Source organism: Cebus imitator, unplaced genomic scaffold (assembly GCF_001604975.1).
Source record: "Cebus imitator isolate Cc_AM_T3 unplaced genomic scaffold, Cebus_imitator-1.0 Scaffold533, whole genome shotgun sequence".
Taxonomy (NCBI): Eukaryota; Metazoa; Chordata; class Mammalia; order Primates; family Cebidae; genus Cebus; species Cebus imitator.
The window spans coordinates 645,597-671,585 of NW_016107848.1; the positions used below are offsets into that span (position 1 = coordinate 645,597).

Below are 25,989 nucleotides of genomic sequence, written 5' to 3' on the forward strand. Positions count from 1 at the left end.
CTATTTCATCATGAGACTTAAAAGCATCTGTTTCTTTTGCTTCCTTTATAAAATCTCTAACATTCTATTCTTATGCATCTTCTGTAACTTGGCTATGTCATCTTAAGCCTGTAGAGAAGAGCAGTATAAAAATTGAACACATTTCTATTTGGTTCCACATCACATGATACTTTGTGCTGGAAGCATTGTTAATCAGACCAGGCAGAAGAGGAGGTAGAATGAAGAAACCCCTCACTTTTATCAAGCACCTGCTATCTGTCAGGTGTGCTCCCCTATCTGATCCTCACAACCGGCATGAACATAATTGATTGCACACAGCAGTTAGCTAACTTGATCATTCTCCTGATGATCCATACAATCATTCAAGGGAAAATTTTAATTCCAAAGTTCATGCTCTTTTCACTCTGCCACGCCACCTATAATGGTGGGAAACAGTGTTTCATGACTTTGAATTCCTACAACATCTGTGCTATAACACTAATATTTAATCTTTATTTTAAATATAAATACATATGTAATATATACTTTATATTATACATTCATCTATCTATATATATTATTTTGTATATTTTATGAACAAAAAAGTTTGGGAAAAGCAAGGTTCATGTGTAACTCACATTTTTATCTTCCCCAGTATCTAGACAAATGTGATGCATACAATAGATAATCAATAAATATCTGTTGGCTGAAAACTCTACCTAGAGACAGCTCTTTCTGAATTATTGTTTATGGTTCTTGGTGTAAAATGTGTGTATTCCCAACTATCCAAGGGCAAATGGCTGTCTCTGCTTCTAATGTTGAGTTGACTCAAATGTAATATTTAATTGTTAACTCAGCAAATCAGTAGGCAATTAATATTATTTGTTGTCTGATAGAGTAAGTGACTGGGGAAACATAGAAAAATCTCCTTCTCTCAGGATCTTACAAGATATTCCTAAATTGTCCCCTTTTTTTCTCTCTTTCACATTAAGTATTACAAATAATCAGGCTAGAAGCACTGTGGAGGCTGGGCATGGTGCCAACTGCTATGTAGATCAACCTTTCAGGAGTGGGCCATATACAAGTACCCATAATGTACCTTGTAAAATCATGTAGCTGAGGGCTATATGCTCTTCTGGCTTTTTAAAGAATAATTTGTGAAAGAAGCACTTCCCTCATCCTCTCTTCCTTTACTCTGAATCCTATTCTAAACAAGAACTTTACTGGATGTGATGTCTCCAAACAAGTTAGAGCACAAAGAAGAAAAATGTTTCTGAAACAAAATATGTTAAGAAAAAGTCCTTTGATTTTTAGCACTGACTCATACAGATCTTATTCTCAAATTACTTAAAGGCTTTACCTACGATGTTAGGTCTTACCCAATGTTAGCCAGTCTTTTCAGTGTCTTTCCATATATATTTTTAGGAATAGAGAGCCTCTTTATAGTCGAATGCATATTGTCTAGTGCCAGAGTTTTAAATTACCTTTTAAGTATAATGAAATAATGTAGTGCGTTTTTCTCCATTAAAAACATCTTGATTCTAATGGACAGAATAAATGAGGACATGACGAGGAATAGACATGAATTTACTAAGAAGTGAATGAGAGGCCAGGTGTGGTAGCTCACGCCTATAATCCCAGCACTTTGGGAGGCCAAGACAGGTGGATCACCTGAGGTTGGGAGTTCGAGACCAGCCTGGCCAACATGGGGAAACTCCGTCTTTATTAAACATACAAAAATTAGCTGGGTGTGGTGGCGCATGCCTGTAATTCCAGCTACTTGGGAGGCTGAGACAGGAGAATTGCTTGAACCCAGGAGGCAGAGGTTGCAGTGAGCCAAGATCGTGCCACTGCACTGCAGTCTGGGCAACAAAGTGACACTCCAGCTCAAAAAAAAAAAAAAAAAAAGTGAATGAACTATTATTTGAAAAAGCCAGAGTAAATTTTCTCTTTTCTTTGACTTTGAACACCATATTCTAAGATAAAACGTGGTATGAGGTCCTCAAGGTCCTATACAAATTTATCTGCCTTTATATACAGATTTCAAAGTACTAAGTTTGTCCTAAATTCTTAAGATTTGAAAAAACAAAGTGAAAAATCAAGCAAATATCAGCTCTAGTGATCCCAACAAATGAAAACAAATACTGCAGATTTTGAACTCGTTTTCTTAATAATTATTTGGTTGGTTTCTATTAGTTTTATGACAACCCTCTGTTGGCTTCAATTTCAGTATCTATAAAATAACATTGGAGACAGAGCTATCTCAAACTTTTTATGACTTAAAGAATTTCTTAAGTGCAAGATAAGCACATAGCTATCATTAACAGATAAGCCTGGTTTGATTCACTCAATTATTTATTTAGTGTCATCCTTGTTCCAGAGAGGATATGAGGTGACTTATTTGAGGTACAGCCAATATATATAATCCTATTGGTTCCCAGAGGTGTTGCCACACTACATGCATAAATCACCACGCAAAATAGCACAAGCACATATAAAACCTGCAACAGAGGAAAGTAGCATGTTAAGTCCATGTTATTCCAGGTAAGAAAGTTCTGATTAATGATACTAGAAATGTCCCAAAAGTTTATATCACAAAATTAGCAAAAACTGCCCTATGACTTCACATTTCTTTGTCATATTATCAGCCTAGAGTTCCCCACAAAACTACAACCTTCCTGAATTCCAAAATGAGACATTAGTTTGGAACTGACTTAGAAGCAAAAATCTGAATTCTAGATTGCCATGTTTTCCTTGGATATTCCCCATTCTAGCATTAGGAAAGTGATTGAGATCAGGAAATCATAAAGATCACAGCCCAAGGAACGTAGACACACAAAATAACAAAGCAAGTCAAAGCTAATTTTGAAACACTGCAATCCAATCAATCACAAAAGTACTTTTAGTTTCCTAAAAGTAGTAGTGGAGTTTTTAATTATTAAAGGTAAAAAACAGATCCATGTCTAAGTCCCAAAATTAATGCTTTATCCTCATTTGGTCCACAACAGTTGTTTGCTATAGTGGAGAGAGGACACTTTCAGTTCTATTGCTCAGGAGGGATTAACTTGTTATAAAAACAAAAGAAGTAATTGAATATAAATATGTAACTTCTGACTCTATCATCAATAAGACAAACGTATACCCCTAGAAAAATGAAGTGCTTAGTGCTTCTCAGCCAAAATTACAATGCCACGTCCTTGGGTGCTATCTGACTTAAGAGCACCTTCATTCTGAAAAGATTACGGTGGCCATCCCTACCATGTAGCAAAGAATGCAAACAAAATATTAAGTCACAAATAGTTTAGAGAAATACCATAAAGACGATTTAAAAGCTCTATAAAAATGACAAAAACTACTTAAATATTTTATAAAATAATATCAAACATCCTCCTTTTGAAAATCTGTTGCTTTTATTGCTTGTGCTTAAATATTAATTCCAATAGAGAAACTCAAATTAAGAACTACAGGTCTATTTGCAGATGTCCATACTACAGTTTGAAGAGCTTTAGGGTCACCCTTCAGAAGTTCTAAATCAGCAAGGAAGTAGTCTCAAAGTCAGACAGTCAAGTCTGATGCTGGAGAAAAGCCAAGCCAGAGGGAGTGTTAAGTTTGTGGGTAGGCATATGCATCTGTACTGACAGGATGACTGGATGGGATTCCACCTTCATGTCAACAGTGGGAAACAGATTTCAAAGAGCCTGTATCTCCAAAAGGGCTTGAATTTTTGCCATCTCTTCCCAAGCTGTTGGGAAATAAACACAGGAATAGATGGTAGCAATTTCCATGGGTTGCACATCTCCCAGTAGAAAACGACCAGTGATAAGAAAGTGCTGGCAATCAAGGTGATTTTTTCCAAATGCTTAGCTTGTCTTTGGTATAACAATTCAAGCAGAAAAGTGATTTGCTTGTTTCATTGCTTGTGGCGGTAAATTCAATTTTTTCATATATGGATTGTGCCTTCTTAGGATACTGAGTCTCAATTTTGGAGATTTCACATTTCGGCCAAGGCCAGAATATAGAGACTAAAAGAGCTTCCTAAAGATAAATTATGTCCAAAATACCAAAGACACTTATAAAATAAGCCTTTAATAGAAAGCATAATTTATTCCAATTGACTACAATATAAAAAACTTATTAAGTTTCAATTGTTCACATTTAAAATTGGAAAACATTTTATATTCTAAGTTTTAAATTTATTTCAAAGTATTACAAAACAAACTCTTAAGTTCATAAAGAATTCTTTAATAATCTCTATGGTTAAGTCCAAAATAGAATTCCTTAATAAACTTTATGGTTCAGTTCATAGTATAATAATACACAAAGCATATTAAAATGAATATTTTACATTCTGGATAATCAAATATAATTCTAATTATATTCCCTTTAAGTTGGGTATTATGTGTATTTTATTGCATTCTGGATCTAAAAACTAGAATCAATATACGATTTACATATGTACAATTTTCAACTAATTGTAAAATGTATTTATCTGTAGCAACCCAGTTTCAAGACAGAGTCTCAGAAAGGTTTGAGTTCCGGGAAAAATTTTACAGGGAAAAAAAATGAGAGGTTTTCTACCTTGATTGTTTCTATTTGCCATGTTATATGCAAACAGAGAAGTAAAGAGATGCTACACTGAATGTAGCAAAAAGGAAATTTTAACCAACTTCTTGACAAATATTGAAAAATCAAATTCTGATGTTACATAACTATTCAAGGATTATTTATTCAGCTCAAGTAGAGAACAGTTTTATGTGAGTATAATTCCTTCTGTACAAGTTCAGAAATGTACTTCAAACAATAACTGCTATATTAGTTTCAAATCAAGCTTTCATTCAAATAAAAAAAAGCATATCTTTTGTTTAGTCCGACTTATGATAGCTATCAACTATTTTTCTACCTAAGGTTCTCCTCCTGTCCCACTTCATTCCTTATAAGGTGAGTAAGGAAACTTTTTAAAAATGTTTGGATAAGATTCATTTTGGCTATCATGCAACACAGAGAAAATATCAGTTAATTAAAAAGAAAAACGTCTTTGTAAAGTTAAAAGACCCTATACGTTAATGAAATATTCGGAACTCCAGAAAATTTCTGATGAAATTTACATATTCTAAATAGTCTTTTTGGAAAGATAACTAAAATAGTATCAATCCTCCATTCACACACAACAAAATAAAATAAATTTAAATGAGATTATGTTTTAAATTATTCAGTTTTTTAATATTTTGCTCTCAATGTATAATATTTAAATGATTTATGAAGAAAATGAAAAATCAACTTAGTATATACATTTTTAAACTTGTGTTTAATCAGAACTTTTTATTTTTGAAGTATATACTACTTTTGACAATAATATGTTTTTATACAATACAGAAAAAATAAGTATTTGGAAAAACATGCTTTTTAAAAAATAGAACAAAATTAGACAGGACTCAGAAAAATACAGTCTGTTTTGATTTTGCATTTTTACTTGTATACCTACTTGCTGTATCTTTCTAAAATCATTTTAAGACAAAATTGGCCTGATATACTTTCTTGCAATTTTGGGGTTCTTCTGGTATTTCAGCCTCACATTAACAAAGCACTACTTCAAGAAGGATCAAACAATGGAAGACCTAAAAACTAAGTCTACCTGAGGAAAGTTTTTGTACTACCTCCTATAATCTTTTTGGTTTATTTTCAATGAAAAGACAGATGAGATTGTTTGGGAGGTGGAGGGCATGTGTAGCTGGTTCAGGGTTTTTGTGTTTGGTTTTCTTTTTGTTAGTTTATTCTTAGAACACTCTTTTACTAAAGTCGCCAATATAATTCACATTTTTCTAATAATGAAAAACTCCTTGTGCTAGTTTTATCTCATGAGAAAAACCACTGCTCCTAAATCAAAAGCAAAATGCTATATGTTCAGAGCTATATGAAGACAGCCAAGTTATAAAAGCCCATTTTCAGATCTGGAACAACTTCTGAAAACAAAGGGGGTATTTGGGATACTTTATACTAAAGAAAAAAAATATCCTACTTTCATTATTTCCTGATTCTGGAGATCCAATAAAAACCTTATGGAATAGAAAGTCTTGCAAAAATCCTTCAGTGAAAACAGAACCAACCACTCCCACCCCCAACAACTCCCTTTTAAAGTAATAAGAGTTGATAAACTATAATTAGAATATGAAAATTTTTACATTTTCTTATGAGTCTTATAAGAAAGATTAAAAGGTTCATTGGCTTTTCAAACAGCAATTATCTTAGCACCTAAAAGAAACACCAACAAAAATTAAAACATTGGTGATTAGGTAAATACTGATGACATCAATATAAAAGTATTTGCCACTGCAAAGGGCCTGAGCACAATCACATCTTGTCCCGATCATACCTGCCTGCCAGAACAAAATAGGCGGCTGACCAATTATGGGGTGTTTATCTATACAGTGGTACCTTTGTTCTCCAACAATGTCAGATTGCAAATGTCCTGGAACACATATTTACCTGGAGGATTCTTGGCAGGATCATTGTGGCTTGGACTTCCTGATTGTCCAGAATCTGTAAAGAAATCACAGAAAATGTTTTCTTTTTAATTTGTTTTGAAAGAATTTCACAATCCTCAAACAACTTGAAAAAAAAAAATTAAGGTATATAAATGAAGTTGAGTGCTTAAATACAATATACTTTCCCAAGCCTTTTGATAGAAACATTTTAGTCATCAAAGTAAATGAAAGTGTATACATATTTCTGTGTCAAAATAAAAACACAAGTATTGATCTACAAATTTCTTGGGCTAGGGCAAGGTTTTTCTGAAACAAAAGATCTGGCTACAAAGCCACTGAAGATGGTTTGAAGGTTAGGCAAATACTGAGGCCTGTCAGTAGCAATATGAAATAAAGCAGATATATTCTCTTAAAAACGCAATCTGAGTGTAATTAAACATGCATTTAAAAGCCTGAAAGTATGTTTTTATTCAATGATTAAAATACACAGAAATGAGAGTCCGCTCTTCCAGGATTTCACACATAAGTACAAATACCCACTCCAATAATCCCCCAACCTACTGGATCCAGGCCCAGATCTGCCTACATCCCATAATAGCAATCGATTTGCAAACACCAAGGAAAGCATAAATTACTAGGTAGAAACCAACATGGCTTTGTGGAGAGCAAATGGTTGGATCAATTTAATTTCCATCCGTGGCAGATGGACAGACTTTGCAGATAAGGAGGAAGAGATCAATGTTATATATCTGAATTTCCTACCCCACATTATTCCTCATCAATGCTAAAGAAAGAAACATGGAAGATACATGACTGTTAGGCAACATGGCTTTCCGGACTGATCTGACACTGTTGTGTTTTGCTCACTCCTCTGCCCTCTTGTCCCCTCTGCATTTATCTGTGTCATTTGCCCCATGTTATTATACACTTACTTGCAAGTTGCTTTGTAATCTTCTTTTATCGGTTCTAGCATTTAAGTTTTGTCTCCCCAACTAAATTGCATGCTCCTAAGCAGAGGCAGAGATTCTGTCTACTTCTTTTGTGTCTTCCTCAGTGTGCTGTTCATGGCTGTGAATGCACTAGGCTTGCAGTAAACGCGGGAGGAATGGATGGCTCGGCTCCAGCAGCCTCTGCTTGCCTACAAAAGGCAATTTTGAACTTGATAATGAATTTCAACAAAATTTCATAGGTGGGGCACAGATGACGGCTCTGTCATGGACTGCCATATGCTGACAAGTCTCTTCCCCAAAACCTTGCCATTATACTTGAGCCAGGAAAGTGACTTGGTTAAGCATGAAAATCATATGCTGGTTTTTTTCATCGGGGTTATTCTGTCCTTCCAGGTAAGTGATTAACATACCGAAATTGCTGCTTCTACTATTACATGCAAGAACATCCTGTTAGTTTCTTCTCATATAAAACCTGGTTATTTATTTCTGCCCTTTGCCTCATGCCTGTTAGCTTAGATTTAATGCTGAGATCAGAATTTTACCCCTTCATCCCATTTCCTTAATTGTCTTTTTGGTTTTATTCTAGAAAAGATTTCATGAAATCTTAGCAAATATATTTAGTGATTCTCACATTTTCCTCCAATTGTTTCCTGATTTTCCAAAATGAAAGTAAAGAAACTAGAAACGACCACTCTTCATCTGGCTCGAGTCTCCTGAAGGCAGCCAGAGAGCTGAGAACGCTCTAAAAATCTCTCTCATCTCCCATGAAGTCTTCTATTTAACTTTTTCTGAAATCAAGGCAAGACTCCATGACTTATAACTTAGGAAATCAATCTTCTTCGTTCGACACTCCTATAAAAAATGGTGCAATATGGGCCACTTACCAGGCCTGCAGTATGATAGCTACATAAAAATGATAAATCATAACTTTTTGCTATAGCATCCGTTCTTTTTTTTTGCCTTGAGTTCTTCTGACAAATATCTCTCAGCATTGATACTACATTCCAGTTTAATTTCTCAAGCAATTCCAACATTTTTTAGGAATTCCTACTTATGTATAATACACCCAGTGACCAGAATCTCCCTTTGTTTAATTTTCCCTCTAAAGCTATCTCACTGTTTTGAAGGTCTAGACATGCACCCCTCAAGGTGGCTAATGCCAAGCTTGTGATGACACCTGAGATAGCTTCATTTCAAGAGTTGTAGATTCTCTGGCATAAGCCTTAGCATGTTTAGTTACAGCAACTTCAAAACTGTGCCACAAAACTCTTTTCCATCGTCTGCTGCTAAAATTTGGGTCCAGCAGGAAAAGAATGAAGGTCTCTTCCATTCGTAAGAAAATACTCAGCTAGAACAATGGCATCCCCTGTTACCACAACATCCCACTTAGGAAACTCTATTCTTTTCTGCTATAAATTACTTTTCCTTCTCATTTCCAACGATTGCAGACCAACTTCTTCAATTGAAAAAATTGAACTTACTAAGAAAACCACAAGCATTTGAGGAAACGCTGAAGTAGACCCTAAATTGGAGGCACACATTTGCTTTTTGTAACAATTCCACTTTCTAAAATGATCTGGTGTTTGCTGGCACACAATGACAGACTTTCCTTCATATACCAAAGCCCGTGCCCTCTCATGAAATAAAACAGTGTATACTATGTCCCAGAAACACAGGAGAGAGCCCTCTCAGTGGGCAAGTGATACAGCATTTATTTTCAGACTGTAAATTCTAACACTATAGTCTACTTTTAACTCTTATGTCACCGTATATCGGTCACTTAATTCCAACTGCTGGAAAAGGAAGTAACCAGGGAGTCGTGGTTGGCAGAGAAACCAAAAATGAACTGTTATTGTGGTTGACTTCAGAGAAGGAATTATTCAGACCACATCTAAACCCCTTCCAATTCACCACCTAGGTCAAATTACTCTATACCCAAAGGTTTTATTTAACCACTTCCATCACTTTACTCAATATCCCCCACCTCTCGCTTTCTCACTCTCTCGCTCTTTCTCTCTCTCTCTCTCTCTCTCTCTCTCTGTGTGTGTGTGTGTGTGTGTGTGTGTGTGTGTGTGTGTTTACTTAACATGTCATAGTGAAGCCTGGCTCTGTGCCTCACTAGTGGTGTGATCTCGTACAAACTTACTTACTCTTAGAGTCTTGGTGTCTTGATCTTGAAAACTGCAATAATAGTATCTACCTTGTAAAATCATTGCAAGATTATATCATATTAAGCACCAAAAGCATTGGGCCAGACACATTCTACGTGATCAGTAAATACAAGATATTCATATTAAGCACAGGGCCACATTAAAAATGATTACTATATTTAATGGTTTAAACATATTAAAATGAATAAAAAATATTAATCATTTTTAATGTGGCTCTACGCTTAATAATAAACTTTTAGAAAGAAAGGGAGAAAAGGGACATAACTAAGTTCTGTCCATCCCAACACATGCATCTAAAAATGACTGGTGCATTGACTAAGCATGGAGAAGTGTGTGCCCACCTCAGAATCAGCATAAATGCTTTCACCTCTCACTCCCCAAAAGGTGCAAGTCCACTGCTTCTTCAAGGCTCTTAGGAGCTGTCATGCTCAAAAGGCAGCAGATACCAGCCAGCTGATGAAAACTGCCTTTCAGAAGGCTCAAGACTTTGAGGAACAAGGCTGGTACAGTTGTGAGCTGCCCAGCATACTGGGGCTGGTGTCTGGAAATTTTTTTTTTTTTTTTTTTTTTTTTTTGGAGACAGAGTCTCGCTCCGTTGCCCAAGCTGGAGTGCAGTAGCATGATCTCGGCTCAGTGCAACCTCCACCTCCTCGGTTCAAGCAATTCTTGTGCTTCAGCCTCCCAAGTAGCTAGGACTACAGGCACATACCACCACACCCAGCTAATTTTTGCATTTTTTGGTAGAGATGGGATTTCACCATGTTGGCCAGGCTGATGTCCAACTCCTGGCCTGAAGTGATCTGCCCACTTCAGCCTCCCAAAGTGCTGGGATTACAGGCATGAGCCACCATGTCCAGTTTAGTGTCTGGAAAGGTTCTGATGCAGTAGAGAAAAAGAGAGGAGCTTTTGAAGGCAAACAACCAAAACCAGTGCTCCCTCACTCCCTTCCACCTCTCATTTTCTCTTCCTTGATCTCAGTCTCTATTTTCTACATTTTTGTGTTGTCTTTTTCTGACTTGACTGGACATAACGTTGAACTAAAATAGATTTTGTATTACATACTTATGAAAGTTTCATGTTCCCCATTCTTTAAGTGTGAATTAAACATATATTTATTCTTCTGAAAAAAAAAAAAAGGTAATGAAGTCATTTCTAAATTACTATCTTTTAAACTCAATCAGTTTCTTCTTCTCCAGGTTAAAGCTTCTCCAGGAACAAGAAAAGGTTCACACGCAGAACCCGTACCAAGTTTTCAAACATTTCACCCACTCCTTTTTTAAAAAGCAGTCAATCTCTCTTCTAGTATCTAAGCTTTTCCTAAACAGTGAGCAGTTTTTCCTAATGATCCGATTTTATGGAAGACCCTAGGATACATAAGTGATCAAATGGCTTGTCCAGAGTTATACAGCAACTATTAAACATATGTTCTTTATATGGGCAGCCTATTCACGCACACTACTTCTTGAATTGTTATGATGCAATCCTAAAATCATGCAAAGCCAAGTGATTTTTCAGTAGATTAAATATTTCTGGGAAACTTACCTTCCCCTAACTTCCCTCCCCCTTCCTGCCATTAGCCAATACATTTAAAATCTTTTTCAGAATTTAAAAAAAACTTTTAGCTATTTTCCATGTCTAAGTTGGAAGTAATTATTAGTATCACTGAAGTCTATACACTTGTTTAGTATACATCAGTATCACTGAAGTCTATACACTGTCGAAGTTTTAAAGAGAGGCCAATTCTATAAATCCAATTTAGTTTGGATTGTCTCCATTAAGCAAAGGAAATTCTAATGTTTCATGGACAATCTGGTAGAAGCCCTATAAGATTTGTGTTAAATATATATGACAATAAATAAATAATAGCCTGTAAAGTATTTGTTACTGAGCACTACCATTCTGGAGTAGATACACTGCAACTATCTGAGGTAGATAAATCATCAAAACTGTCAAAGATTTTTTCTGGGTCATTAATGTAAGCATCATTTAAATGCAAATCAATTATGATTTATGCTCACTCCTGTAATCCTAGCACTTTTGGAGGCCAAGGCAGGTAGATTGCTTGAGGCCAGGAGTTCGAGACCAGTCTGGCCAACTGGGGGAAATCCCATCTGTACCAAAAAATACAAAAAATTAGCCGGGTGTGGTGGCACACACCTGTAATCCCAGCTACTTGAGAGGCTGAGACACGAGAATTGCTTGAACCCAGGAGGTGGAGATTGCAGTGAGCCGAGATCACACCATGTATTCCAAATACTTGGTAATGTTGGAGCACAGTAGGTGCTCCATAATACTTATTAAATTTCTATTTAATTTATAAAAATGACCTTTAAATATTGTTTTTAAAAAAGAATATACATTCTATGCCATTTAAAAGCTCAGAGCCTGCCTGAAGAGACAGAAATATACAAATTTAAAAAATACATAAATCAAGAGGGGACAGATAATTCTTCCTAGGAAGGGTGGGCAAGGGCATATCATAAAAGATATCGAAATAAGGTCCCCTTAGGAACAATGCCTTGAAAAACTGATCTAATTTCTCAAATTTCCAAGACATATTTCAATCTTTTACCAAGATGATCTTTATAAGACCCCAAACTGATTAAGCTAAACATCTGCTAACACCTTTACATATAGTCTGAAAATACTCCAAATTTTTAGTATTCCTTTCATGGCACCTTGATCTGGCCCCCATCAACACCTGTGTCATACTTTAACCTTTCAGTTCCTTGCATGTCTCCTGCATTTGATGTCTCCAAGTCTGCACATAATGTTCCCCATTTTTCTCCCTGAAGTCCAACATGGTGAGGTCATCCCCTTTAGACCCTCAACAATATGACACAAGGTCTATTGCCCCATTTAGCCTTACAGCCCTAGTCTTTGGGATGGGACCTGGCACATTTGGTTAAGTCAAATGAACAGAAAACTATCTGTCTATAAACTATAAAAGTGCACAAAGAAAAGAGACAAAGCGCATGGCTCTGTGCAAAATCATACATTAGAAGTCAAAGAGATACATTTCTTGTGGCAAGCAAGGGGAACAGACACACAACTCCCAGGGCTAAGTCTCCCAGTCTAATGTAAGGCTCAGTTCTACTTCCTTACTTCCTAAAGAAATATTTGGAAACAAGACAGATAGGGTAGATAAGAGAAACTATTTTGAGTCAGAAATTAATTTTTATCTGCCTCCTATAAAGAAAAGAAATGTTTAGTGAAGGTCCATGTCCCTAGTTTGCAAGCACTGGGCCAAGAAAGTGTTAATGACTTTATATGTAAACTTTTCCTCTTAGATGAAACTTCTTTCAGGAACTCTTTTTATTTTCTGACACCATGGCTTGATAATCAACAGAAAAAGACAACCGGAGAAGCATAATTTTAATTTAAAATCATTTTGATGCAGAGAAGGAGCTTACAAGGTGAGTTGTCAGGTCTCCTGTGGCTCTAAAATTCTATGATTCCATAACAATATAGCTTTTATATCAAGGGATATCAGAGGAGTAAATGAAACCCACACTGTAACCTGTTAACCTACAGATAGCCTCTCGCTAGAACTAAACTTAGTCATCATGTGATAAAGGGCCCCTTTGTCATAGTCCTTTGCCTTAAGCAGGTGAAGAAATAGCCCATTGTCAACGAAAGAATACCATGAGATTTTTTTTTAAGGCTTAGAATAGTCTCTTTCTTTCTCTCCAAAATATTATTAATTACTAATATAATAAAATAGTCAATTTTTACAAATTAAATATATAGCATGACAGAAACAAGATGTTAAGAGGTAAAAAATAAAAACGTGAGGGAAGGAATACAAACGCCTGTTTTTTATAGTGAAGAAACAAAAAGGTAAAACAAAAACATTTATATTATTAAGGGTAATGGAGAGCAAACTACTCTTGGGCCAAACCTTCTCTCTCTTCCCCTCTCTCTACCCAAAGTTTTCTGCCTCACCCTTTGCAGTTTACTGTCTACTACGAGTAATTCCTTGGGATTTATAGCACATTAGCTTTCCATGATCATAATTCCTATTACATAATTTGGCTTTTTTTTTTTTTTTTTGCAGCACAGTTAAAACACTAGGCAGTTCAGTTTTAATGCAAGGTTGCTTCATTGCTTTGGGTGACACAAAATCATAGTTTTATAATATTTTCTTTTCTGTATATTAGATGTATATTAAAATAATAAAACGAAACAACATGGGAAAACTGAGTGTTTTCCTTGCCTCTCGTAAGCGTGTAAATGTATGGGAAATGGTTTCTCTCTCTCTCTCCTTTATTCTCTCTCTCACCCCCACCGTGGGTGTGGGGGGGGGGATGTGTGCCTGTGTCTCCCTTTATCTCCCTGTCTCCCTCTCTCCTTCTGTCTCTGTATTTCTATCTCTCTGTCTCTTTTCAATACGGCATTATATTATTTGGAGTCCACTTCATCACAAAACTTGGTTAAGAAGCTGTACATGGGAAGTTTTAACTTTATCACTTTGTTAATGGAATCCCTGACCTGTTTTTAGTGAATCTGTACTTCTCCTAAACGCAGTGCTGAGCAATAAAAGAAATTAGACAACTCTGAATATTTGGGCAGAACCAAAATAACATTTGGGAGATGCAGTTTCCTGCGTATTTCAAATCACTTACTATCTCACATCTGAAGGCCTATTATCTTCAGATCCCCGTTTCTGTTGGCTAACATTGATTTTAAAATATATGTTTGATTTAGCAAAATGCATAGTTTAAAAAGATGTTGCTACATTTAAGATCTTCATGATAAAGAAATCTTATTAACCAAAGAAAAACATAGAACTAGAGGGTAGATATACAATATATCCTATTTCATTTCTGAACATTCCACTTGTTCTAACATTAAGCTTTCTTTTAAAGAGCCACTTTCTGCTTAACAGGGAGATTAGGTTCAAAGCATCATATCCCAAGGATTAAAACAAGGATTTGTTAGGGCTCAAGACTGAAATTGGCCCACAGAGAATTAACTGAAAAACATAGGCCACTGAAATTTAAGGTGGAAAAAAAATCATATATGTATAAGAAAGCAAATCAAACCATTCTACCACAGGGGACTACTAACAAACCCCTGTAAATACGAAACCCCTGCACAAAAAGTGTTAAACCTGCCAACATCTCTGACCTGAGGGCTGCGGTACTTCATTAAGCAGCAGCAATCCCACTCACCCAACAATGGGAAACTAGGATAATCGTATCTGACCTTTCTGCCCTAAGATTAAGTTCAATAACTTTCTACTGATCTAGGGATTGAGTGAACCAAAGGTCATAATCAGGATCACCTACACTTCTTGCTTTTGAAGGCTTTAACCTACAGAATGCAAAAACACCGTACTGGTCATTGTCAACATTGCTGACTTTCTACAGTGTGTTTTCAATTAAGTAAATAAAATGTGGTAATTAAATCAAGATTGCATAATATGTTTTTGATTTGTAATCTCATTTAAATTAATTAACTGACTCAATCCTTGCTTAGTTTTTAAACAGGTCGAGTTAGGGAAAGAGTCCCTGGGAGCAAATCCAGTTTTCTATCTTTAAAAACAAGGCAAAGCAATCTGGCATACTTAAAAAATATATTAAATGCACCAGCATAAGATAAATACAGAGGCAAGGGTGCTAATGTAGAGGAGAGAGGAGTTTTATGGCATGATTTTGACTAAAAGAAAGAGCTCTCTCACTAGAGAGAAATAAACTAAAACATTATTTATTCAAAACATTTCTTTTCCAATTTTATGAAGATTGCATATTTGTTGGAAGCAAAACATTTCCAGCTGTATTTTAAGTTTCTGAAGAGAGTTGTAAGATTTATAATCTTTCATAAACGCTGCCCATATCTTATAATATTAGATGAACACGCCACTGCGTACTTTGAGAAACAATTTGCCAATGCAGTTTGCCACGTGAAAATAATAAAGTCCTTTCCAAAACCCAGTCAGATCCAGTAGGAAAAGATGAGATGAATGTTCTGTCTTTTCCATCTGGGAGACATTTTGGATTTCAGCTACACTATGTAATATACATTTTTTTTCCCTTGGAAACCAAGAAACCTGCATTTTATAGCAAGGTATGTAGTGCAAAGAAAATGTTGGTGAAATAAGAACCTGGAAATGAAAACCAGAATGTCATCAGACTCGAGAACGTAATCATGGAGGCAAATTGAAAAATCAATGCAGAATTTCAACATAAATCAAATGCAATGTTTATGATCCTATTAATCTTAAATTTGTATCTTAAAAGGAAAGCATAGAAAAATAAGTGCTGTTTTACCTCCAAAGTCTTGAACAGCATTTATGTTACTACCTAGCACCATGACTTATATATCTGCTTTGGTTTATCCCGGAGTCTTCACGTATTATTCTAAATCCCACACATATACAACACTCCTGTGTACACATGGCCCTTCTGTGCTATGTCATTTCATGTATTTTCCCAAAACTTAATATATGTAGGTTAAAACCAGGCATAAGACTTTCTAATATTTCACTGGCAATCTTTCTTCTCAGGGAACAGGACATGTTCTCTCTAAACTGTTTAGAGAGTCATGACTCCTGGGCTCTATTCAGCAACTGTCAAGCACTTGTACACTGACCCTAAGCAAACCATGTCATGCACAAATCAGTTTCCATCTTTCCCAGTCACAATTGATTAAGGAAAGGTAAGAGTTTAGTCTTAGGTGTTTTCAAAGGAATTAGAAATAATAGAAAAACAATAACTTCATACAATAATGAAATATGCATAAGTATTTTTGTGGAAAAGTCTATGAGATACATATAAATATATATTTAATGTACTTTACTTTCAGGTTTAATTAGTATTCCTCCCTCCTCCAAAAAAAAATAAAATCCCCACCTAGTTGGTTGCACTGCCCCTTGCAAACACTGACAACACAGGTAATTGAAGGACTGGGTCAGAGTGCAACTCTTTTGCTACATTTTCAAATCCATGGAGTCAAGAAACAGTCTTATTCATTGCCCTAGCATATTCTTGGCACATAGTAGATGCTCAATCAGTATGTGTTGAATGACTAACCACTGTATTACAGAGAATAAGATGATGGCTGGTAGAACTTGAAACAGTTCATCTTTCTTAAATCACAAACAAGCTGCCAGTAATGGCAATCATAACATTTAGTTGTTTGATTATTATCTACACATATTCCAATTTTTAAGTTCCTACAACCTCTCTACAAATACAAACATAGTGATTGATTCAGTGACCAAATGGTCATATTCTTATTTCTTCACTGCTCATCTTATCATACGTATGTGTTCCTAAAAAGACATTTTTAATTGGATACAGATTTCTCTATTATGTCAGCTAAAAAGATACTTTGCCAAATCATTAAAATGTTTATGTTTATATCATTATATGAGCTTAGAAAGAAGAAACTGGATAGGTTTTTTTTTATATATCTTATGTTACTTACATGTGATTAATAACCAGTCCTTGCTTTATTATTAAATTATGGCTCTTGTTTGTGATAATATATTCATATAAAAATAAACGTAGTATTTAATCTCAAGATACATAACAATTAACTGGTTAATAAAGTAAGATGATGCAGAGCATACTTTCTACCAAGGTAAAGTAGATTTGTATGTGGAACACTCATTACTGCTTCTGTTTATGAAATAACTTTATCATAATATTAGAGGAAAAAAATCAGAGAAGTCATTTGATGAACAGGAAGCTTGCTGATGTGGCAGATAATAGTATTAAATGTCCTAACAGTTCCTTGATAAGTGGTTCAAAGAACTTCTGTCCCCATGTTTTCAAGGCAAAAGCTAATTTACCAGGAATAAAACTACTTGAATAATGCATCATTGAACTAACATTTTTGAAAAGGGATAAAACGAGGAAACAAATGAGGAGACAGTAACTTCCTCTTGCAGATTAAAACTGTGCATGAGAAGAAAGGAACTCAATTATATTGATAAAATAAAAACAAAAAATAGCTAACATAATTTTCCTTTTTTTAAGAGAAGCTCAAGAATGTTTTAACAAATGAAATAATGTATTTGAAAGAACTTTGAAGAGTTTACAAGCTCACAGAAACATAAAGATGGGGCATTAAAATGGGCAGCAGTCTGACAGTCATTTTAAGAGAACAGTTTAAAATACATAAATCCTGGCCAGGCATGGTGGCACACACCTGTAAACCCAGCACTATGGGAGGCTGAGGTGAGTGGACCTGAGGTCAGGAGTTCAAGACAGCCTGACCAACATGGTGAAACTCCGTATCTACCAAAAATATAATAATTAGCTGAGCATGGTGGCAGGTGCCTGTAGTCCCAGCTACTTGGGAGGCTGAAGTGGGAGGATCACCTGAGGTCAGAAGTTTGAGGCCAGCCTGACCAACATGGTGAAACTCCATCTCTACTGAAAATACAATAATTAGCTGAGTGTGGCAGTGGGGGCTGTCTATAGTCCCAGCTACTTGGGAGGTTATGATGGGAGGATCATTTGAGCCGTGGAGGATGAGGCTGCAATGAGCTGAGATTGCACTACTGCACTCCAGCCTTAGTGACACAGTGAGATCCTATCACGAAAAAAATAAATAAAATACAGACAATTTAACCAAGAATAATAGACGCCTACCATGAAATGTTCTACTCATTACTATGGTAATTTGGGAAATGGGAAAATGAATGATGAGAAGCATGTTCACTTGCTATATCAATTTTAAAGAAGGGAACCGAGAGTATAATAGTGCAGAGCTGTGTACCAGGTGCTCAAAATTCCACCCATTTTGTCTTGTTACTCATTTTATCTTTAATAGAGATTCAAATCAACTCCTTACGATTCAAAAATGTCTAAGTCAATCCAAAGAGTATGAAAAAAACAAAGTTTCTGCATAATGTCCCATCCATATGCCTTAACGCTGAATGATATCAAACCTATGTAATCTTAGACATCAATGCCTTCCAGATGTGACAAAATTTTAACACAGACCAACTTCAAGCTTTTTACTGCAGACTCATCTCCCATGCTCATAAAGACTATTTTCATTGCACATACCATTACATATGGCTAATGTTCAGTTTTCCAAATTGATTATTATCCTGCCATTTCAAAACTGACATTGCCTTCTAATCCAATCAAAAAGCAAACTACACTGCATACTCAACTACCAACAAACACACACACACACACACACAAAACAAGAAATCACATCATTATTTACAAGTCCTAGATAGTGTTTGGTTACAAGACCAGTTGAACTTCTCCTTGTCCACTCTTGGTACCTCCAAAAGATGAGAAAGGGAAAGGAGGGATCATCCAATCCTTTGTCAGAGTTAATTGCCGTAGGAATAATTTAAGCCTGTCACCTGTTGTTTTTGGTCTTAAAGACTGCTTCTAATTAGACAAGATCAAATTCTTCTCGATATTTAAAGCATGTTAAATTCTAAAATTAACAAACAATATTGTTCATGGATATTTTTCAAAATCACCTAACAGCAAGCCCATGATAAAAATTTATAAACTAAATTTTCAGATAGGATTAAAAAAATTAGTAATTCAATACCAGTAAGAAAAACTGATGTAATAAAGCTTTGGATGATATTACGCAAACTTATTTCCCCTGCCCCAAATGATTGCTTTGAATCTTACCTAACTCTCATTGCTCCAGCACCCCCAAAATTAGGATTGCCATGTAATGGTAACTTGTCCTCAGATCCATCCTGAACTCTGTTCCTGCAAACTATCTTTCCCAGTTCCATTAACTACTGACTTCAGGCTAGGTCCAACCACCAGTTGGCAATGGTAGGAGTTTGGGAATTTGGAGGGTGGTAATAAAGGAGGAGGGGAGGTATTCCTCCCCTCTTCTGCTTTGACTTTTGTCTCCAAACAGTGGCGAGTTTTCCTTTTGTGATTCTTGCTTGCACTATATAAGTTCCTCCCTCTGTGATGCCCTCCCTTCAGGCAACTCCAGATCAATCTGTGGTAGATTCCTATCGATGCTGATGTCTGGGTCACCTCACTGCCCATTTAGCTTTTATCTATTCTAACATCACTGTAATTGGCCTTGCCCATGAAATTCCTTCTATTGGACTATCTGGTAGTTTATTTTACTCAAATCTGACAGATACATTTGTTTTATGAAGTTTGACATATCTATCACTCTAAAATAAGTCTCAAGTAATAGAGTTAAGCAGTATTTGAAAAATATAACTTTTAAAATATCAATAGATTTCAAGCATTTGTTACGATTCTCATTTAAAAAGAAAAAAGATGAGACAGCACTGCCACCATTCAGTACTAAATACAAAATCCTATATCCCAAACTTTTTTGTAATGCACATTGATACATAAAAATTATCAAGTTTTTTTTAAAGTTAATTAGCTTTTCAATGCCATGTTCTAAACATATCTCTTCCAGGAGGTTTTCTGATAATTCCACCCATCCATCCAAATTTACTATTTCTCTTTTTATCATCTCCTAGTCTCTCTATCCAATGTTTAACAAGTTGCACATACCAACTTTTTCTTGTGTGTGTGTTTTTCCTGCAAACATGACTGTATGCTCCTTGACTGGAACAATTATAAGTTTGATTGCTTTTGAAACATTATACATTTACTTATATTTCATGACACAAACAACTTTGAAATGCTATCAATTGTTGGCATAACAGTCTCATAGGAATAATCAAAAGGTTATCTTAAATATGCACCACTATACATCAATGTAAGAATAATACGTAATAGGAAAGAGAAATAATTTCAAAATTACTCTGTTTCCTTTAGGAAATGTTTCATAAGTCCCCATTTGACAGCAGGTATTTTACATAAGAAAAATTACAAAATAAGAATAGACAAAAGTATTTTTTCTAACAGCATAGTACACTCTATGGTGTTCTGCTAAAACGCTCTATGAATAGAAGAAAACAAAATTACTGATGTTCATATGCACAGGGATATATGTGAACTCACAGTACCAAAACTTTGGAATCACAAATGCAAACAGTACCAATATACTTAATGTTTTAAACTGCGCTAGATAACAGCCCAGCTAGAGGGAAGTGGCGTAACGGAAAAACATACAGCATCAATTCACATGTTGCCAACTTTTTGGATAGAACTAACAGGATGACTCTGGCGTTGGATGTGTACACTTAGCTGCCAGCATTACACTCTATGCATGTCCCTCTACATCCTCTCTCTCAATCATTTTCAACCCCCACCCCCAAGATTTATTTTACATCTCTTTTCAAAACATTATTTTCCTAGTTGGTGACAGTTACCACCAAACATCATACAGAAACCATTTCAACTAAAAATACATGGTTATTATTTTTTTTAATCTGACCCTGAAATGTATTTTAGTCAACCTATGTCACATAAAGCAAACTTCTAAAGCACGTTTATAAATTTAATTCAATAAATATTTACTGAAAAAATAAAATAGGTTGAAGTCTAGTCTAGCAATAAACTTCCACTTTTTATGTTTTTCCACCACTCTTTATTTTCGCCAATGAGAAAATTATAGTGTGATGGGTAAGCTAAGAGACAAACTCCATAAATATGACAGCAGACATGCTGCACAGACATTAAAAACCACAAGAATAATGCTGAGACCACAAGATAGAAATAGCTCTTGACTTTTTCTGGTAATGGAGGGTGAAATTGGTGGGACAGGGAGCTTAAAGCCAGATAGGAAAATGGATCCAAATTTTAACCAGGTTTTTTATTACACACATACTATTTGAACCTTAAACCTTCCTTATAAGTTACAGTCAAAAAAGAAAAAAGACATTAAGAATAAATAAAAATTATCCCAGTTCTTCCAATGTATTGTATATGTGTTTGCTATGATTTAAGAATTATGCCGCAGGAATAGATAATTCAGTTAGAGCCAATATAAAACAAATGATATTGAATTGTTTACATTATACTAAGCAGATAGCAAATTATGATATAATTTGGCTGATAAATAGGTTGAAACAGGCACTGTCCTAGACATGGGATGATAGAGCAAAGAACTAAGCTCCACCTTCAATGTATTTGAAGGTCTGTTTGAAACCAATTTACACAAAATCTCCATCCACTTATCAGTGTCACAGAAGGTAGAACAAAACAACACTGAAATCATTTTATTAGCAAATTATATTTTAATACTAGAGGTTCACTCTACCACCCACCTCAATCCAGCACACATAATTCTCTCTCTCTCTCTCTTTCACACACACACACACACACACACACACACACACACACACGAGAAAGAGATCCCCTAAGCTTCTCCACAATGTTCTACACCTGACCTGGAAGGAAATCCTATTCTTCTAGGCTTGCTTAAGCCAGTGAAGGTCCCAGAGAATGCTGTAGTGGTTATCTGCCCAAAAATTGAACTGAAACCATTAATTTACTTCTTAGAACCAATCAATTGGCAAAAGACGTTTGAAAAAAAAAAACTTTTGGTACAACTGACTTACACAGAATTTAAACCACCAGAGATGGCAAGGTTTGATGTTACAGCTTCCATCATTAATCTGCAAAGCTCTGTCATTGCCTGATAAATGTACAATGCTTCTCTCTCCTGTGACACTTTTAGGAAATAATGCTTGTCATTTTCCATCTTATTGACAAAATATTATATTTTTTAGAAAACTCCATATCTAAGGAATACTTTCTTTTTTTTTTTTTTTTTTTTGGATGGAGTTTCGCTCTCATTACCTAGGCTGTAGTGCAATGGCGCAATCTCGGCTCACCGCAACCTCCGCCTCCTGGGTTCAGGCAATTCTCCTGCCTCAGCTTCCTGAGTAGCTGGGATTACAGGCACGCGCCACCATGCCCAGCTAATGTTTTGTATTTTTAGTAGAGACGGGGTTTCACCGTGTTGACCAGGATGGTCTCGATCTCTTGACCTCGTGATCCACCCGCCTCGGCCTCCCAAAGTGCTGGGATTACAGGCTTGAGCCACCGCACCCGGCCGGAATACTTTCATGAAGTAAAGATGGGATAAAACATCAAGCTAATTTTGTAAGCAAATGAAACAGAGAAATAATCTTGAAGAAAATGATAAATTCTAATTTTTATTTGAAAGTCTAAAGCACAAATGAGAAGACTTATTGTGTTGCTGCTTCACTCTCATTTACTTAGGTTTCTTTATTCAATGTTAAGATAAATGACTGCAGTGAAGTCAGGATTGCAGACCAAATTTGAATTCAGAAGTTCCGTTACCCCAATCTAGATCCCAAAGCCAAAGCTTCCTCCTCACATTAGACTCCCATTCAAAGCTATCACTGTGTTTTTAAAGAGACAACACTGTTCAACTTTCTTTTCACAGAGCAGGAATCCTTTATGGCATTAAGGGTATGTATATGTCACACCATGAAAAGCACAATGACGTCGTAAAAATAGAAAAAAGAATCTAGTGAGGGCATTTGCAAGAAAAGTTGGGTGGGAGGATTAAGAAAATGCTTTTTAAACTTTCCTTTGCAAAAGAAAATTTGTAATAATAAAATAATAACTGGAAGTTCCCTATTAATATCATCCAGCAATTATCAAAAATAGAATATATTAGCTGATATGACCCAATCACCTGGTAGAGAACAGCATGTATCTCCTTAGTCCACTGGCAGTGCTAATGGTGCCCCTAAATGATGGATGTTTTCTTTCTATGTTCACGCTGGTTGAACTTAATTTTCCCTTCACCTGTTTACCTGGATTAGTTTTCAGCTTAACATTCATTAAGCATTAAGACATAACAAGAGGTGCAGTGATGATGAGATAAAAGTCTCAAGGCCATTGCTCCTCCCATGAGGCACTCAGGGAGGATCTACGATACGTGAAAGGTAGCTTCACTTACTTGGGTTAAAGTGAAGAAATATGAACTCATTCTAGAACTTGGAAAATCAAAGAGAGAGCTTTAAAAAAACATGTATTTATGTTTTGCATAATCTTTCATTTTTTTCTCATTAGAAGGCAAGGTCTGATTAAATGTGGGTTATTTCTGAAATTTCAGCTTCTAGTTTGTGGAAGGGAATTCCTGCTTAAGGTACGGAATGCTGCCACTCCCTATTCTCCCCAGCAGCAGCACACTGGACACCTGAGGAGCCCGAAGCCCCACACCAAAATATACCACCTTTAATCACAAAGCAAACAATCTTAGTTAAGAGCATCAAGTTCACTGTGTCTACTCCCCAGAGAACGTGTCCTCCAAGGCTCCTTGAAATCAGGTTGAAAGATTAGTAGTAATTTTACTCCCAATTTTCTTATTCTAACCAAAAAACAAACAAACAAAAAACAGAGCCTAAATTCTTCACATCAGAACTATGAAGTCTATAAGTAAAACCTGAAAACAAAACAATCAGACTACTTAATTAAGTGTTTTGTTAGGCCATTTATGTAATCAGAAAAATTTTGATCTTTGGCTTCTTAATCTGTTCAAAATTTATTGTTAAATCTTATGGAATTCCTTTAAATCCAGAATTATAAATGTGATTTTTCCATTAGTCCTTCATTAATGATTAAGACAACTTGGCAGTTTGAAACTAATCAATCAAGAATGTGTAAAATCCATTTCATATATATTAGCACAACCAGATACTAACAGTAAGGCTCTTTCTTACCTTCCATTTGTACTAATATGATAAAGGCAGCAACAACACCTTAGCTATTTTCAAGGCACTTTCATCTACATTACTTCGCAGTCCCAAAGAGGTTGTGCTTTATTCTGATCCTTTACAATTACCAGAAAGAAATGCAGAGCTTGACAACTTGCAGAGTAATGGAAAAACCTTGATTTTTTGTTGCATTTCCCGCCCCCCCCCCCCAACTTTCTCTGTGACCTGAGGGATGACACTTAACCTTTCTCTGCCTCACTCTCCTGTCTCAAACAAGCTAAAATAAAACTTTTTGTTCCAGTCCACTGGGATATTAGAACAATGAATCTGATAGGATGTCCCTAACACACTTTGATCTCTATAGGGAAAGTTGCTATAAAAATAAAGACACTGTTGTTATTCTTCTAATTGAGTTATTTGCAAATGGATCTTCTTGATGGAGCCCAGCCCTCAGATATAGAAAAGAAAATTCTGCCAGTCCTCTAGGGTACAATTGCCTTGTGGCAATTATACCCATAACCACATTTCCTTATTACTGTTATTAAAGACTACGGAGTTCAAGGGGAGGCAAAAAGGGAGTTTAAGAAAAAATATGCTGTTTATTTTCAACAGAAGATGCTGAAGTTGCAAATTTGGAACTCAAGGCTGTAGGTAAACTTTGACAGAACATGTGTTCCAAATTAATGTACCATTTGTTAGTTGTGTCAGAAAGTCAGAGGTATCCCTGAGGCTGCAGCTTTTTAGCAAATTTTGGAAACAACTTAGGGAAAAAAAGGTAAATTATAAAGTTAATCTGGGCCTCACACTATGAATGCTACAAAACAATGACAACAATGTTCACGGCTACACCATTCTCAGCAAAAACCACAGCATATCTCAAGGTACAAAAGACACAAAAAAATTAAACTGAGCTTAGGAAGAAAGTGTTATGGACAATTTTACATGAAAAGCCAAAAAGGAATATTGGGGTGATATTGAACTCTCTTGGAGTCTACAGACAGAACACACATGGCCCCCAATATTAATTACCAACAGCCATGAGAATTAATAGGTAGCTCAGGTTTAGGCACTTTAAGAATTCCATATTCCTTAAATGGAATTTTTTCAAAGTAAATAAGAAAAGCTTTGCTTTATGAAGTATTAGAGACATGGGGTTTCCCTTCCATAATAGACATCACTAAACCCTCACATTGCACATCTCCAAGGAGCATGATTCACAGTGTGGGCTACGGGGAGGGAGCCTTCTAAAATCATTTAGGCTATTTACTATGGCATCCTACATGTCATTTAAAAAAACCTTACAAATAATCCTAAAATTTAGTTTAAATCAGGAACAATTATTTGGATCAGTTTCTTGTATTAACAGGTTTTTAAAATTTCAGTCTTCTGCGAAGTGTTGGTTGTCAGTGGAGATTTGCATAAAATCTAGATTCCCATTAAACACAGTTCTCCAAAAAGATCAATTAAAGGAGAAGTAGAACAGCTTGCTGTATCATGACAATAAATGCTACTTGCCTTATTGTCATTTCAGTCAGTGACACATTCAGTCCACAAATTCTAGTGGGCATCAGATTCATTTGAGATGCTTGTTAGAAATTCAGATTCCTCGACCTCACCCGCAATGACTGGGACTAGCACAACAAAGCTGGGGCCAAGAAAGTGCTCTCATCAAGCACCCCAGGTAACTCCCATACATTGTTCTCAGCCAGTGTACCAGGCACTTGGCTGCTGATGTTTATTCACAGACACCAAACTGGAAAGCAAAAGGCAGCATGTGACTATAGATAGTCCTGCAAACACAAACAAACAAAAATTCAGTCCTTAAGCCAAAACCA

The 25,989-nt window shown here is 35.8% G+C and overlaps 1 protein-coding gene across 13 annotated transcripts in view; it reads right to left on the reverse strand.

The window, feature by feature from the left end:
* The window catches only part of NFIB (nuclear factor I B), a 441,470-nt gene that overhangs the window by 86,557 nt on the left and 328,924 nt on the right, over positions 1 to 25,989 (reverse strand). For all 13 annotated transcript variants that reach the window (XM_037733504.1, XM_037733509.1, XM_037733508.1 and 10 more), the window contains exon 3: positions 6,463 to 6,516. In XM_037733504.1, coding sequence (XP_037589432.1) covers positions 6,463 to 6,516 — 54 coding nt within the window. The remainder of the gene's footprint in view (positions 1 to 6,462; positions 6,517 to 25,989) is intronic.